Source organism: Brachionichthys hirsutus, chromosome 21 (genome assembly GCF_040956055.1).
Source record: "Brachionichthys hirsutus isolate HB-005 chromosome 21, CSIRO-AGI_Bhir_v1, whole genome shotgun sequence".
Taxonomy (NCBI): Eukaryota; Metazoa; Chordata; class Actinopteri; order Lophiiformes; family Brachionichthyidae; genus Brachionichthys; species Brachionichthys hirsutus.
In genome coordinates this window covers 4,958,789-4,976,394 of record NC_090917.1, presented here as the reverse complement: position 1 = coordinate 4,976,394, position 17,606 = coordinate 4,958,789, and the positions used below count along the sequence as shown (strand labels likewise).

At 40.8% G+C, this 17,606-nt stretch overlaps 1 protein-coding gene across 1 annotated transcript; it reads right to left on the bottom strand.

Annotated features, from left to right (window-relative positions):
* Window positions 1-768: 768 nt before the first annotated feature.
* Window positions 769-5,155, bottom strand: LOC137910502 (potassium voltage-gated channel subfamily A member 7-like). The gene is made up of 2 exons (XM_068754939.1): window positions 4,205-5,155; window positions 769-2,263 (listed from the first exon to the last, which is right to left on the bottom strand). Exons 1-2 carry the CDS (start codon window positions 4,889-4,891, stop codon window positions 1,367-1,369), a joined length of 1,584 nt encoding a protein of 527 aa, XP_068611040.1. The 5' UTR covers window positions 4,892-5,155; the 3' UTR covers window positions 769-1,366.
* Between the last annotated feature and the right edge of the window lie 12,451 nt (window positions 5,156-17,606).

Genomic DNA, 17,606 nt, shown 5'->3' with positions numbered 1-17,606 from the left:
TTTGGACAGCTGCAAACAAAATCTAAACATTTTCTTTGCTTGGATATGCACATGCCATTTGAAGACGGTAAGAAATACAGGGATGCAATTGGTGTAATAATTAAAAAAAAGTTTTGTCTTGACTCAAATAGATGGTAAAGGCATTGATTTTCAGTTTCTGTCAGTTTTTGATTTGGCACTGAACATAATTTTTTTGCAATTAGCTCTAGATATTTAAGATGTGTAACCAGTCTGTATACTACTTGGTCTTTTCTTTTTTTTTGTGATTTTCAAAGCATGCTATAATTTGTATAATTTTAAATATTTCCAACTTTATGTAAAAAAAACAACATAACTTTGTAAATGTGATATATTGAAAGTCACACTGATATGTTTGTGTTTCTGTGTCGACACTGCTTCATTGAACAACTGTGTGTGAATGTATTTGGCTTTTAGAACATTATTCAACCAGTTTACACTAACAGTGTTGCACCTGTAAAGTCTGAGGTGTTCCTGTATCATTTAATGTTGTTGGAGGCTACTGCCTTTAGCAGATAAGCTGCAGAAAAGCTCGGACATGGAAGTGCAACACAGATTCAGTCTGATAAATTTCCATGATGGGATAATCCACGATGGTATGAAGTAGCCAACGCAGAGATGGATCATTTTATAAAATAGCACAGCTCTATCTTAAAAGGCAAACATCTTTTCAAAGGTGCCAGCGAGTTTAAATCTCTTTAAATAATCAGTCAATACTACAGACAAACAAATAGCCCAGCTTCTTTTCAGAAAATTTATAAAATATAAACTTTATTGGGGAAAAGAAAACACAATTTAGAGGTTAGATGCAGAGTGTTGCGGTATTCAAAACGTTCCTATTTTACAAAAATGGGTATACAGTAATGTTGTGGTGTTACACTAATACAAAATAAAGTTGTTTGAGGTCACTCAAGCCAAAAACATCAAGTCACTAAGTGGCAGTACTAAGTTTAGTTTCAAGGCACATAACCTGCATTGAGAAATTCATTTATATCTCTGATAGCATCAAGCAATATATTAGTCTTGACCCTGAGAATGTAAAGCTCACTTTGTTTTCCTTGTTTTATTCAAGCTTCACTGTTTAAAAGTTGCCTTTCAGTGAGATTTGACTGTTTAATGCTACAAATCCTTATAAATAAAGAAAGGTCAGTGAGTGGAGCCTCATTTAGTTTCCAACTCAATGCCGTATTTATGCTTTTACATTATTTTCTACTCGTTTCTGTTGGTTAGTTTCTTCCTACATGACCTGTAGACCTCTGAGCTCATTTTCACTTCAGTAATTCCTACTTTTAAATCTATTTATCGCTGTTTTCCCATGTCTGTGATACAAAAACAACACTCGCCCTCCCTACACTTGAGTAACGAGCGGTTCCCTGGGATACACACATCCTTCTCTGAACTCATTGCTCTGCCCTGTGCACAGCCCCCCGAGAAGAGCGTCATTCGAAGGGTTGCAACTGCCTTCAATGTCGTAATAATGTCCCTCCGGATTCCCGTTTGCTTCCTCCGTTTCCTCTCTTTCCGGCTCCTCGTCATCCCACAGACTCGTCTTGACATGTGTGTACACAGTTCGATCCTCACATTCGGTCTCCCGGTGGTAGAAGTAGCTAAAATTAGAAACAATCACGGGAACTGGCAGAGAGATGGTTAGCACGCCAGCAATGGCGCACATTGAGCCCACCAGCTTGCCCCACACTGTCTCTGGGTACATGTCGCCGTAGCCGACAGTGGTCATGGTGACGACTGCCCACCAGAAGGCATGTGGTATACTTATAAAAGATGTGTTGTCATGGTCGGACTCGGCAAAGTAGATGGCGCTGGAGAAGAGGATGACGCCGATGAAAAGGAAGAAGATAAGCAGGCCAAGTTCACGCATGCTGGCCCGGAGTGTCTGACCAAGGATCTGGAGGCCCTTTGAGTGACGGGACAACTTGAAGATCCGGAACACCCTCACCAATCTGATGATTCGGATAATGGCTAGGGATGTGGCCGGAGAGGCGTCATTGTCCTTGGCCAACTCGGTTCCCAGAGTGACAAAATATGGCAGGATGGCGGTGAAATCAATAATGTTCATGACGTCCTTGAAAAAGAGCGTCTTGCTTGGTGAGCAGGCGAAGCGCATGAGGAGCTCAAAGGAGAACCAGCATATGCAGATAGTCTCCACCAGGAAGAAGGGGTCATGGAACACGCTGGGAGGAGGGGGCACGTTCTCAGATGTGTTCTTTGGCGGTCTGGAGACGGGGTCCTGATGGACAGACATGAAGACGTCAGACATTAGTGTAGCAGAAGTATAACAGACAGCACTGTTTTACCGGTTTCACTTTGCTAGTTGTTCTTCAGACTATCAATGATAGAATGATAATTGACATTTTGGGGAAATTAGCTGACTGATTTTATTGCAAAGACTAATAAAGTTGATACGTTCACTTTCTGAATGCAAATGTAAAGATTAGCAGCTCATTGAGTTCAGCTTTGCACAGAGACTGGCAGCCGCCCCATCAAGGATAAAAGTGAAGCAGTCTAAGTCTGGACAAAGTGTTCGTTTTGTGGTTGCTTAATAAATGCGAAACAATCAACACAGAAAACCTCCCACAGAATGGTAATTAGAATTTTAAATGTGCAGCCAGGGGCCGGAGGGGGTCTGGTTTGGGGGGCCAAAGAACCCCATCGAGCCTGGGTTAGGGTTAGGATTCGGGATCCCCCTGGAAGAGCTGGAGGAGGTGTCTGGGGAGAGGGAAGTATAGAACTCCCTGCTGAGACTGTTGCCTCCGTGACCCGTGGAAGATGGGTGGATGGAGGGACGGATGAACGGACGGATGTCAGTTATTACATATTTAAAAGAAAACACAATTAGATTAAACACGCTAATAATTGGACTTAATGGTTTATAAGGCGAGTCGCCAGCCAGTGGCTGTATGTGACAAAAGACAAGAGCGTGTTTCCCTAAAGGTCAAACTATTTCTTTGCTATTTGGTTATCACTGATTAATTTTAATGTTTTACAGACCGTCATTGATCTACTGGGGTTTTTTCTTTATTACTTATGTCAAACTAGGCAACAGAGACCTTTGATATCTACAAGTACTTGGTCTCCACCTCCTCATTGGTTGGCTCAACACCATCCTAAAATCATTTGACATCTGCAGCATTGCATTTCTGTCTCTTTTTCATTCCACCTGTCATTCCGTCTTCTGTGTCACTTTACAATCATTGGATAGTCTCTGTGTAAACCGCCATTGCGTTAAAGAGCGTGAAAACAGATCACACTATTATAAAAGGATCAGTTTAATATGCTGTGATGGATTGTGTGTATCATATTAAGTTTTTTTTTTGGGGGGGGGGGGTAAATAAACCTAAAGTATTTCTCATGACTTTCAGTAGCAGGTTGGTGTTTATTACTAAAGCTGGGTGTCTTGCGTTGGTCTGCTCCAAGGGCTCTCCTAAAAACTAAATTTAACCCTGTGAGATATCCAAAGAGAAACACGAGAGGATCACACTGCATCGCTCCTCATCCGTGTCCACCTTCGTCACCGTCTCACCTCCCCGAGTCCCCCGGCCTCTGCAGTCCTGTGGCATTGCCGGCATGGTTCAGTGCTGCTGACTTGGACTGGAGTTTCAACCGTTTCCAAGGAGCGCCGCCGTGCAAAGTGCAGCTCGGCCTGGAGGAATGTGTTAACATGACCCAACATGCGCCTGTCATCCAGGGAGACCTTTCAGCTTCCTGGTCTCAGACACGGGACAGTCCTTGCTCGCCTCTGCCTATGTGTTTGGGGATTTGTCTGACCTTTTATTAACATACCTAACTGTCTCCTCGCCCTCTTTCCTTTCTCACATTTTATTTTATTTTATATTATTTTTATTCCAAGCCCCGCCCATTACTCCCTGTACCCTACAGCACGATCTGAATTCAAACATACCAAATTTAAGAGCCAACCAAAATAATCAAGCTATGTGCTTCTGAGAATTTATCTCCCCGACTCATTCTCTCTCTCTCTCTCTCTCTCTCAAACCATGATGTCAGAATATAAAAATGATCACTACTGTCAGCCTACTGCCTTTTAACCTTTGACCTTGCTCAACTCAAATTACAGTTTTAAGGGATTTGTTTTACAGTTGCTGATGTAATTCTTTAAAAACAGCTCCAATTTCCCCTCCCAACATGCTGAACAACAAAGCACATTTCCTACCTCTTGTGTCTCTTTCTCACTCTTGAATTCGGGCAGTGTCTCCAGGCAGAAGATGAGGATGGACACCACAATCACCACGACACTGATGATGGCTATGATGCGTGCCCCCGATGAGGACTCGGGGTGCTCAAACAGCATCCACAGTTTTTTCTGGATGTCATTGGCTGGCAGCGGGCTCACCTCCTCTTTCGGAAAGCCTTCGTCCTCCTTGAGGCGGTTTATGACGTCATCTCCCAGCTCATAGAACATCAGCTCATCCATGAAGATGTCCAGGGGTATGTTGGCAGGCCTCCGAAGCCTCCCGCCTGACTGGTAGTAATACAGAATTGCATCAAAGCAGGCCCGATTGCGGTCGAGAAAGAGTTCATTTCGAAGAGGGTCAAAGTAGTGTGACCTCCGTCTGGGGTCCCCAAGTAAGGAGTCAGGGAACTGGGCTAAAGTGCGGAGCTGCGTTTCATATCTCATCCCTGAGACATTGATGGCCAGCCTTTCACTCAGCGCCCATCCGTGTCTCCATAGAGACCCGGAACGCCGTCTCTCTTTAATCTTGTCTTTCTCGTTCCCTTTAATCTCCATCTCTCCCTTCTCCTCGCTATTGAGTTGATCCTTCAGCCGTTTATCTTTCTCTCCATCGCTCTCTCTCCTTCTGCATCGTCTATCGTCGCCATGTGGGTCACCGCTGTTCATGCCAGGCAAGGGAAGGTGACAAGCCGCTCTGCTGGCAACTTGTAGGACTGGACTAAAAGGAAAACCGCTACTCAGTTAGCACGATGAACGCATGTACTCACTAAGTGTTCAGCAGCTGCTGACAGAGACTAATGAGGGCGGATTGATGTGTCTCCATGTAGCTCATCAGGTTGACCGTCATTCTCTCTGTCATCGTGTCCTTCTGTCATACGTACGAAGTCTGTGTTCGGCGTCTTCGGTCAACCTTCAGTCCGGCCAGGCTTTCAGAAACTTCCAGTTGTTTGTCATGGAATCATCCAGACGCTCGTCCAGTCCCTTTGCTGCTTCATGATGTCTGTCTTCTTGAAATTCCTTGGGAATGCTGTCCCGTTGCAATTCAATCCCTGCTAAACATCTAATACCTCACCCTGCCCCCCCCCCCCCACACACACACACACCCATTTTAAGCTATGGAGCAAGACAACCTTCAACCTTCATATCAAATGTCACCTCTGCTTAATGCATGTGTTACCCTCTCTAACAAGCGCAGTGCTCTGACTGACAGAGGTCTCTCACCGTAAATGAACTCAACGGCATGTTTTCATCCTAACGGGTATATTAAAAACACTTTGGCTTTAAGGCTTTAATAGTTTAAAAGCTATTCTTTTTATTTTAAATAGCGATAATCATATTTGTAATGTTTTCTTCAATAATCTGTACGTATTAATGGGTTTGTGCTGCTGTGACAACTGAGTTATTCTAAAAATATCTGCTCAATAACCCTATAGTAATAAAAGTTCCTACTGTTCAACTACTGATTTTTTGCAGAAAATGCCAGATTCTGTTATCACATATTCCACTTTACTCACCTAAGGAGCAACGTTTCGCAACAAACAAACAAAAACGTCTTGTGTTTTCTACATAAAATACAACAATTTGACGGAATTGCACATCTGTTCATTCATCCATAGAGTGGTGTCTTGCTCATGGAGTGAAGGTTGTGAGTTTGATCCCCAGCTGGTCTGAAGACCATGAGATTATGTTCACTCAGGCTTTGCGCTGGATCAACCTGCCCTCCACGTTTTATACTACCTTCTTCCAGTACAGCTGATTCCAGCTCACATAAATTGTGAGTCATTCATTTAATCCGGTGGGTTGGAGCTGGGTTGTTTGAATCATGCTGGGCAGCAAACACTGGCATGAAAAAATATTTCAAAGATGTTTCAGGCAGTTCTGCTGACAAAACATTTGTCACATGTATTTGTCATTTGTGTCCTTCATCAGTTCTTCGTACTTTACTTCTTCTTTCATATCCTCCCATGGTGAAGTTTCTGAGTTCAAGTCCCGTACAGACTAAACATCCTTCCTCTAAATGCCTGGCCCAAACCCACTAATGCACTGTGGCTTCAATCTCAATTAAATTGTGTTTTGATGTCTAAGGACAAAGGCTCGTTTATACAAGCTTATTCTGAAATGTAAATAGAGAAATTACAATTGTAAAAAAACCTAACCTTGTAGTTTGTTGAAACATGAAACAAAATAATGGGAATTTAAAAAATGAGAAAATCTAAATGTATCATTTTGTCTAAAGCAAGTACTTTTATTTATTTTAAAATAAATCTGAGTTTGTGGATAAAGATAAAAATGAATAAAATTGCAGAAATTAAACAAGGACTAAACCTTTTTGACTTTTTATCGTTAGTCGTTGGGCTGAGGTCCTCACAGGCACTGCTGTGTGCCACCACCAGGGGGAACTGATGTTTTGGCACAAAGGAGGACAAACTGAAAGGGACAACATTTCCTCACAGCTGTATTCTCTTTCACAATAAATATATTTCCGGTGCTTACTTCCGTTTGTTCATATTTGTCCCTCATAATGCACTCAGGATAAAATCCACAGTACATGAACGCCAGATGTGGAACTAGTTTTACAATGTGACTCTCCTCTGTTTTGTTGGTGGGAGTGGGGGGTGTAAAGCATATTGGAATAAGCTACAGATTGAAAACCTCTTATTTTGCACAGTTACCCATTATATTTTATCGGTTATTGGGTCCAAGACCCGAAGCATTTGGTATCAGTAAGAAATATCACAGATTGTTATGTTGGTTTTATGGATATCAAATATACGGTTACAGTACGATTACCTAATAATCATACTCAAATATTATGCCACAGTATATTTGACCTCAAAGCTCCAGATTAGGCTAAAACAAACTATCTAATTTGACAGTGTCATAGAACTGCTGGCATCATTATACACCATGTTCCTAAACGTCCTGTCACAACTGAATGTGTCATCCTTCACTTTCACGCAGGACTTTGGATTTTCATTGCGTCCTCACTTCGGGATGGATTATATCACTGTCCCTGACAGGCCGATGAACAATCAGCACAGAACGTAATAGTCGAAGATAGTGTGCAGAGACGCACACGTTTCATCGCTTAAGCAAACCAACACATCAGTGATGTCACGTTTTCATTTATTTTATCGTCATTTCAATGATTTTTAAGCAATTTTAACATCTCTGAAAAAGCATCTCATGACTGTTGTTCATTCAAGCTGCTATGGAGATTGGTTCACATTGGGTCGCATTGACATTCATACATTTTAAGTCTCAATAGTAGAAATATGTTCAATTATGACACTTTATTGATATGTTTCTAGTTCTTTTTTTCTTCAAAATATAAAAAGATAGATCATGAACATTCCATTGAAATATATTTTATACAGTTCTTGATGAGTTGCTCTTTGTGTTAAAACATTTCAAAAATAAAATCCAGCATAAGTCACAACCAGATGCTCCGGCGACCACCTCCTCACCCCCGTTCCCTCTCGTACTAAGACCACAGCACAATGGATTATTACCTAAGCCTGTTTTATAGAATCTGATGGCAAGTCAAATGATCTTTAATCTTTGGAATGCTTATGTGGGGCGCGTGTCGTTTGTCTGCAATATCATGTCTATGTATATCAATATTACCGGCACTTCTTCTGTGGCATTTGCAATGTTGGCTTCTAATTAAAATATGGGTTTAAATACATTAGAAAAATCTATTCGACATGGTAAAACTTTCTCTATAACAACTGTGATCTTAACAGTTTGCAAAATAAAACGTTTTTTTTTCAATTAGCCTGATTGCCAAGTCACCCTGTGGAGAGCCGTAACGCCACTGCACATATGGTCGTATTCATCTGAACTGATGACAGAACATCTGTGTCTCTGGGAGCATACAGTTAGTGTCGACCAGCGGCATTTGTGGTGCTGATTGCATACGATGCGCTCGATTTAAAAACAAAATAAATAAATAAACATGTTCAACAGAAATCCAGGCACATAATGAAAGAAGAAGAAAAACATATCATGGTGGATGCCATTCAAGGTCCACGTGACACCACACAGCTGCAGAGGACATGTCAGATGACATAGTAGCCATCAGTGAACAGTGGCATCGACTTAGTGTGTAAAGCATTTGTGTTATTTTGGTTTGCATGAATATCAGACATGAAATCTTTTGTAGCAGGCTGTAAACTTGTCGAAATATAACAGACTTAGCACTCTCAACATTGTAACTCCTTCTGTTCGACGTGACTGAAATCAAATGGCAGTATTATGCAATAGAAAAAAAAGCAGACATCTTTTACAGCCTGGTTTTGGCAGAGCTAGAAGACACCGAATGGAGACATGGAAAAAAAACGTAACAATGAAAACTAAAAGAGAGACAAAGACACTACTTGGCCATGAAAACGCAAGCAGCTGGGTGGTGCACAAGGTTTCTGCAAGTGTGAGCACCGTTGCTAGAAGTTCGCCTCTGAAATATTCATAAGCATCTTTGTGGCCCTTGAAGCCAAAGATGCTTGATGCCTTCCAAAAAGGGAACTGAAACAAAATTCATGGACCGTTTTTTTTTTTTTTTAACACAAATAGACACTATAGAACCTGAAAAGCTTGAATCGTCTGTGAAGTCTACATCACACAACGGAGTCTCATGTGCTGACGAACCTCCAAATACAATGTGATAGGAATGGACAAAGGACCATTCAGCTGCCTGAGCTGAGCCCTGGACCAGCAGGGCCTGAAACTCACTTTAAATAGCAAACCAAGGGTGCACTGCTTGGAGAGCACACAGCAATGAGATGTTTTTTTTTTTTAAATAGCAAGACTCCTTTTTTAACATTGAGTTTCCATCTGTGGATACTGGTATCGTTCATTTTCTCTCTTTTTTCACAACACTTCACTGACATCATTTTGGAAGCTCTGGGTCTCTTTGATTGGTGCTCACACGACTGCGTTGTGTCCAGTATTGAGCTGCCAACTAGCCAGCTGGATGGCGGCTAAGTCCACGGGTAATGACGCAAAGACCTGACCATCTAAAAATAAAAAATAAAAAATAAAACGCAGATGAAGCTACCTCTACACACTCATGCGGACACTGCGAGTGCGAGGAGTTTTTCAGTTGCCTCTCGGAGGAAGACGTTTCTGCTCTACAACACGGCACAGTGTTCATAGTTATCAAGACTGGATTCATGATCAACAATGATAGGAGGCTATTGGGATATGTCAAGACTCTGCTCCCCCTTGAGAGATTAACAAGTCCTAATGCATGCGTTTTCACACATCACTGTGGGGGGGGGGGGTTCACATTATCGTTCTCTATATACTAGAATTTATGATAGAAAGGAAATAGCAAAACACCTACATCCACACACACCATCGACACACCTGAGTCCTTTTAAATTACATACAAACTTTGGAATGGCAGTCGGTTCCATGCAAACCTGAAATCTCTCTTGATTGTTCGCCAATATAGAATATTTCATAGTCTGTTATTGGTCTTTATTGGATAACCTGCGCTTGTGCTCCCATTTTTCTCCTAAGGACAAGTGGAACAGAACTGCCTTTCCCAGTATCTGCCATCGGACATCCAAGGCTTTTTTTTTTTTTAACGAATCTCTTTTACACTGGAGGCGTTGAAGATACTCTTGAGGTTCTCCATTTGCCCTGCTACAATCATGCGACAACTCTTGTTATTGCCAAAAAAAAGCAAACGATGAGTACTAACCAAGCAGTCAGAGTTGTGATATGAAGAGCTGTTGTTTTAGATCTGCTGATGCAGATGCTGCTACAGTTGTTGTGCAAAATGATTCAAGGAGGAAAACGTAGACTTTGAACAACAAGCATCCTTTGCACAAATGCTATAGTTTTGGCAAAGGCTTGGCTGCTCACTGTCGATCAAGTGTTTAAAAAATATACTGCTGGATGGGTAACAAAATAAAACTATGGCAGTAGTCGAAGACACTGAAATGAGGAAAGTAGGGCAGTAGTAGCAGAGAGATTTCTTCAAACAAAACAGAGTTCGTGGTGTACTTTGCAAACATACATGTTTCAATATTCACATTTTTTTTACTTTTCAAAACAAAATATAGCTCTTCTCTTTCATTATAATCTTTTTTAAAACATTAATTGCATATAACTTTTTTTAATTACTTTTATATATACTTTTTTTGTATCTCTAGCACCCTTGTCTTTAACTAAGGGCTTGCAGAAAAGACAGTCATGCAAAGTAGTCATGCTGGTAAACAAAGTTACAAAAATGCATCATTTTTTTTCTCATTTGTTCATCTCAGCGTCCATCCTTTCTCTTCCCGGTGTCTTTGCAAGCAAGAGTCTGTAATTGCTCATTGTCTTTCACAAAAAAAAAAAAAGAATTCCTGGTGCTTACAGGGAAAACAGCTTCGGCTGTCCCTCGTGAATCTTTTTCCAGGAATTTGACTTCATTTCATGATGCCAAATTCCATATTTTATTTTTCTAACACTGTATATATATATATATTTACCCTTTCCTTTCATTCAGGACCTTGTTTGCACAAAAGCTCCCTCCAAAGCCATGGACAGTTGATTATCAAAATATAGATTTATTCCCTTTGTACACTTCCACACTTGCTCTACTCTTGATTCATCCCCTTTTGCAAAGGCTCTTCTTTTATCAATTTGCCTGTGGAGCAGTCGTTGGGGGCAAAAGGGACAAGAGCGAGACAGGGCAGTATTCAACTGGAATTCCTTGTGCCTATAATGGCAGTGTTGGCTTTTGCTTTTTTGTTTTTTTGTTTTTTTTAGATGAGGGGGTGGCAGGTCTTTATCCGATTGGTCCCTTCCAAAAATTAAAACACAGGATTTCCAGCTGATGGATAGTTTTCAAAGTGTTGCTCTTTTTTTGTAATCGCATGTAATAATAGGCAGAATCCCGCACTACTGAAGAAAAAACAGTTTCTTCTGTCTCCAAATCAGTCTTTTTGCTCCCGACTATACCAATCAAAAATTGAGAAAAATACTGCATATGGGGATGGCATTCTAGTGGCAAAAACTGAGTACTTTTAGAGGAATACCAAACCCCATTGTAAATTAAATACTTCTACGAATCTACTGTACATTTGCGGTCAATCAGCAAGTGCATGCCGCAGGACCTTCGGTATCCCACATGGACTTCCGGGCACGTGGCAGGACATGAGAGATAAATAGAAGCCTTTTGTTCACCCATTTTCTTCTGGTGAATGTTTCAGATGAGTCTAGATGAACTGAAAGTGCTGTGCATGTCCAGTTTGAGATGCTACGTGTGCTTTATTTAACTTTATAGTTAGTGCTGTATTTTTGATTAGATCAGTTCTTGTAAAAAGGGTTCAGTCTAATAAAGGTGAATGGAAGATAAAGGTTTCCGTGGTAAACATACAAGTGCTAATCTTGAATGAGGGACTGCAGTGGGGGTTTGGTCAATACAATACGCTTGGCATTAATTTCTTGTGCACTCTTTGTATTTAGTGGATCTTTTTTAGAAAGTGTTTCAGTGAGCGAGACCAATCATTTGTCTCTCATGTATTAGTTTTTTTCTTCACTTGAAAAGGTACCCAAGAGAAAAATGACATCTAAAAAATCCTCTGAATGCATAACTTCCCTTGTCTTTGAACTGTCGATGGATTAAGTCAAGTTATTCCCAGCCAAATGCTACAATATCTTAGCAGAAATGCTACATTGTCCATTCAGTCCTCTGTTGTTGTTTTTTTGTTTGGAAACTTGTGAAATCGTTCAGTTCTTCAGCACTGGACATGGTACTGAGTCGGTCATTATACAAGATGGCGAGTATAATGTTATCAGAGATATGTCATCTGGAATGTGTAATCAGGAGTCCATTTCATCTCCCAAAGTGTGTCAGTGCAAAGCTCTGGTCGGTTGCCGAAAAAAAAGGAAAAATCAAAATCAAATCAAATAGGGGGGCAAAAAGGTCAGACGGCTGTCAAAAATGTGGTTGGAGTTCCAACAGGCTGCTTTGGTAATGTGAGGCGCAGACCATAGGACTTTTTAAATTCATGATTAACCTCTGGTCTCCCTCTTGTCACCCCAAAGATCTCCTTTAAACTGTCCATCCCGTCGCTTATGTGGCTCCCACCGCAAATGTGTTTTTACCGCTTACTGACTCCTCATTAGAGAGAAGGCGAACGCTAGAAACTTAACACTGTGAAGAGAAGAGCAGAAAAGCATTATTAAGTTCACACAGCGATCACACATTTCATAAGAAAGTTCACTGAACGGTGTGTTGAAATTGTCACATGGCAGCTTATGGCACTAGGTTGGTCTGGAGCAAGCGCTCGATGAGGTTCAGAATTTCTCACTTTAATAAATTTGCATACCACAGTTCTATAGTGTAACTAAAAATTACACATACCGGTAATATGGAAGTAATCGTGATTACCATTACCTGTAAACTGCTGCTTAGCAGTGCATGTCAGCATGAAGTATAAACATTTAAAATTAATGGACTCTGTGCCACACACAAAAAAGTATATCTCCAACATATAGACAGACAGTTGGCACATAAGTGTAAACATACAAATCAGGAAATGACAAAGATAACTGGGGGGGTGGCAACATTTGAAAATAAAGACAAAGATATAAAAGCACTGTATGTAAATTCACAGAATGAATTATGTACAGAACATTTCAAACCAGAGCAAGATTAGAAGATGCAGCCCTTGCAGTGTTTTGCAATGTAGGCTTCGGTTTTTACAGACGCACTCATCACCGTTTATGGAATTTTCTGACAGAAGCATTTTAAGTATTAAAATCAAACATTTCTCCGACACCATTTCGGGAGGCTGAACCTCCTACTCCACCAACAAATCACGCAAACACATGTAAGATGGACATTTAAATTGATGGCAGGCGATTATTGTATCACACGCATTGGCATCATGCATCATCTGCTGGGAGGTTTGACGCATGTGTTGTGTGGACTCAACAGCAAATGTGTTATTGTCATATTAGCTCTTCCTGTCTGCCTTTTTTCCTCACCCAATTCCTGTCAATTTCCACTTTATAGCTGCAGTTTACTCCAGAGAAAAAGCTGTTAGCAAGTCTAGCATGAAGGAGGTGCAGCTATTAATGTTATCTAACCCACCATCGATACTCTTTGCTGTATGAAATAGTATTTTGATGGAAATTCCAAGTTGTATTAAATGAAGAGGTGATACCATGTTTCATCAAGTGGATCTTATTAAGAGGAAAATGTCAAGAGTATTTTCCCAAATATGTGCACACAATATCAAAAATACAGTATGATAAAAGAGCCGTCAGAAAGAAACCCTATATTATTCATGATTTGATCATTTCTTTGGACATAAAGAAGATGTTTCCATACCGTTCAGGAATAAATGACCAACAACCACTGATCTATTTATAATTAATAGATATTTACATACAGTAAGAATCATCCCCAAACACACATAAAAGCATGTATATATTAATTTAATGACTTTAATATATTCACGTGTAGATACAGATATGTACATATTCAATAATCGCTGACCTATTAAGCATTGCTTCAAAGGTCTAACTAGCTAGTTTGCATGTATGTTAAATTGACATTAGAGTCTAGAGGAGCCTCATAGAGGCAATTCACAACATCTACCAGTTTTATTCACTTAAACAATGTTGACGTCACAGGTGCCTCATGTATCCAAGACCTGCGTGGATTTCCGACTGAAACAACGGCGTACGCTCAAATCCAGAAAAATAAATCCAAATGTATGAAACCGTTCCAGCACATTTCCTTCCTACATCCCAATCAACGTTGAATCGAGCGCACCTGTTGGAGTAGCAAACCCCGCCCTGTCCACGCCCCCTATTTACATACGCAACTCCGCACCTGAGAGTCCCATGGCTGCGCGACAAGAATATTAAAACAGAAGGATGAGTAAACCCGGGAATGAGAGAAACTTCACCGAAAGCGAGCTGGAGACGCTTTAACGGAAGGAGAGCCGCGCATAAATACACGGTTTGGTTCGCTGTCCTCCGGTATAAGCAGTAAGAGAGAGAGGAGTGAGTGAGAGAGCGTGCGTGAGGCTGATTAAGATATTCCACACTTTACGCACGGAGTTATTAACATGAGTTCTTCGTACACAGAGACAATCAGCGGCTTGTTAGACAGATCTGAGGCTGTACTTTAACCAGCGATAAACGGGAAGTCACTAACTTTAACCACTGACTAGTAGTGATGCTGTGAAGACGGGATAGTATTTTGGGGCGCATGCGCAACACGGGACTAACGTGAATGAATGAATTCTTGATGCAGTCGATAGCTCTGATTACATTAGGAGCACCGACTCTCGCCGCAAATTGCGCTTTAATGTTGTTTAGCTGCATGTATGGGAATGTGATCTACCGGGCGGACACGCGGATGATCCCGTCCCACACGGCTGGCATTGCTCGGCTCAGGGACGACCGGCATCCTCCCTGTCTCTGAACACACGCTCTCTTCTAATTGCACCATTTGCAGAGTCTTCCAATAGAGCAAAGGCAGCCATTGTTAGTTTTCGGCACCACTGTGCGCATGCTTTCCTATCCGCTCCTGTAACTGCGTTAATTGTTCGGTGTTCATTGTTCATGTGTCTCTGCATATTATTTAATATAACGGTTTCCTAGCAGCACCGCTATGTGTCGCCAAAGGGCCAACAGCTGTAGGTACGTGAGAATGTACGCAGGTTTTTGTGCGGTTGATACATGAGGCCCCAGTGATTTACATTGACAACGAGTTATGTCGATGTTTAGATGCATCTTATTCCAACAGAAAATAAAATGGGAACTAATAAACCTCTATATGGTCATAAATAGCAAAATTAAAATGATGATGTTGCTCGGTCACCTATCAATATAATTCATTATAATAAAGAAAAACATTTCAATGCAGATATATAGCATTGAACGGATGGAAATTTTCCTAGACCATAATAGAAAAGGTGTAAATGAAGCGTACAGGAACTGCAACATCCACGTTATGGAGTGATTGTGTGATAATACAGCCTGTCTGTGCGCTGAAAAGGTTTTACAAGGCTTCCTGTGCTGAACTGATGATTAGCTTTGAGGACTGAACCCAGGCTAATCAATGTCTGTCATTGTACACTTTGCTGTTTATCTCTGTATCAGGTGAAGCCAGACAAACATACTTTCTTGCAGTTTGGCTCAACATAGATCATATCGACATTATCAATAATCATAACACTGTATGTATGAATTTTCAATTACTTTCTGGAAGCACATTGATGAATGGCAATCTGGACATTCACAGATTAGGATGGTAAAAACGTGTGTGCGGAAAAACTCGCCCTTTAGACCTGCAAAGATGTTTTGTTTTGTTTTTTCCTGGCGAGCTCAGTCACATTTCTGTTCTAAGATATTGAAATAAAACATTGCATCATTTTGACATTTGTTATTTTAGACAATCAGTGGCGCAGAAGAGTGATCCCATACAATGAAATATATTACTGGTACAATGGACAAAAACATGGAACTATTATAAAACTGACACAATAAAAAATGGCAGCCACGACATGGCCTATAAAAATGATTCTTAGAGGACCACATCAAATTGAAATAAGATGAGACAAAGGGCTTGTGCCATCATAATAAGTGCATTTTTAAGAAATAGGTCGCTCTGTATATTTACAGAAGTACAGTATGTGCACGTCCTGTTCTTTATCATGTTGAGACTCCCTCCTTACAGCTGCGTATATCATGTGTATGGCGATTCGTCCCCGGTAGACAGATGACATGGACACAACCGGACGACATGCCACATATAGTTTGTTTAAGGTGACAAAGTGTCTCAGCGCTCCAATTCACAGATCTCCACTGAGCAGGCAAGACATGATGTTTGAGGAAAGAAAGAAAACAAAGAAAAGCAGCACCTATTCAGCAACCTTCTCACGAGATACTCGTGCCTCCTGCCATCTCACTCCTCTTAAGCTGCTGTCGCTCGTGTTGTTCAGTCAAGCTGAGAGCTGAGGTTGAGCACAGAACACTGGGGGTGTCTTGCTCTTACATCTAGCCCACCCTCATGCTTACAACCAGCATGCCCGTTGTAGGCTCAGGGGCATGCTGAGCCCAGTATGGTGAGCTATTGTTGCAGCTCATGTGCCGCTGGTGTAGGCCTGAGCCGGAAACTGCAGTGTTTGGTGGAAGATACAGGTCATGTTGAGTGCCAGGGGAAAAACAACTCGGGGAAACTCCAACCAAAATAATCTTGTTGTGAAATTTGTTAGTGGGCGCAAGACTATGAGATGAGGCGTGGGAGTGCTCACTTTCACATTTGGTTGCTTCTCTGTGTAACACTAAGAACAGTGCAAACACAGCAAAACGCATTAGGAGAGCCAAGGGGAAGTGCCTCCTCCCTGCAGCATGCTGTGCCAACACATGGCCGAGAAGCACACAGCATCTAATACATCCAAAGTAATATAAAACCCAACCAATGGGTTGTTCTATTAATGGAAAAAACAAGATATTATTTCAAAAAGGACAGACAAGTGCAGTCAGTTACACATATAAATGCTCCCAGGAGTGATGACGAGTGGCACATCTGTGGTGTCAGGCAGCTATGGTCGCTAGCCATAGCATCTTATGAGGTTAGAATGGCTCAGAGTAGTCTTGTTCAGGGTTTGGTAGATAGTTTGGCTGTTCTGGCGATGGGTTTAGAACCTGTGACCTCTCCCCTGCATGTTGCAGAGTCACCATACACATAAAATATACAGCTGTGTGGGGATGTCTCTCCACTCAGAGAACAACAGTGACAAAGTAACTTACAGTTTTGCAGCATTAAAATAATATTGCACATTTATTGCATATGTGAATGTATTTTTTTATATAAATAATTTTATAATTATCATAAAATGTCTAACAATCCTGTTTGGAAAGACAAACAGAATATTGCGTTATCACAGAGACTTCAAGACGTCTATCTTTTTAGAGAATTGGCAAAATGACATCGACACTGTACAAACATCGACACCCACAGAGGACAGAAAGTAGGAACATTTTCAACATCAGTATAATCTAGAAATGCATTTTTGTCTTTGGCTAAATGAACTGAATTATCTTCTTTCATGGTAATTTACCTGGATAATGTTGCAGTTTTGTTTGGTCCAGAATATTTTAAAAGGAATGTCCAGACATCTATACACTTACTTCTAAGTTATAAAATGTAGCTGTGCACATTTTCAAACCCATGACATAATTTTATTTACTAACTAATCTCAAAAACAATTTGGATTTTGACTTCTTTTTTTTAATCAGCCTATTAGTAATTTAAATTAACAATTTATCTTTAAACAAAAAGTTTGTATTCATCCCCATCAGCTAACCGGATGCATGAATCGTAAACCGTTAAATACCGAAGACAAGAAGTCATTCTTTC

Excerpts from the sequence above, each read along its gene's own strand:
- LOC137910502 (XM_068754939.1), bottom strand. The coding sequence starts at position 4,891 with ATGAACAGCGGTGACCCACATGGCGACGATAGACGATGCAGAAGGAGA. Across the intron at positions 2,264-4,204 it reads GTGAGAAAGAGACACAAGAG|GACCCCGTCTCCAGACCGCC; the intron begins GTAGGAAATGTG and ends TCTGTCCATCAG.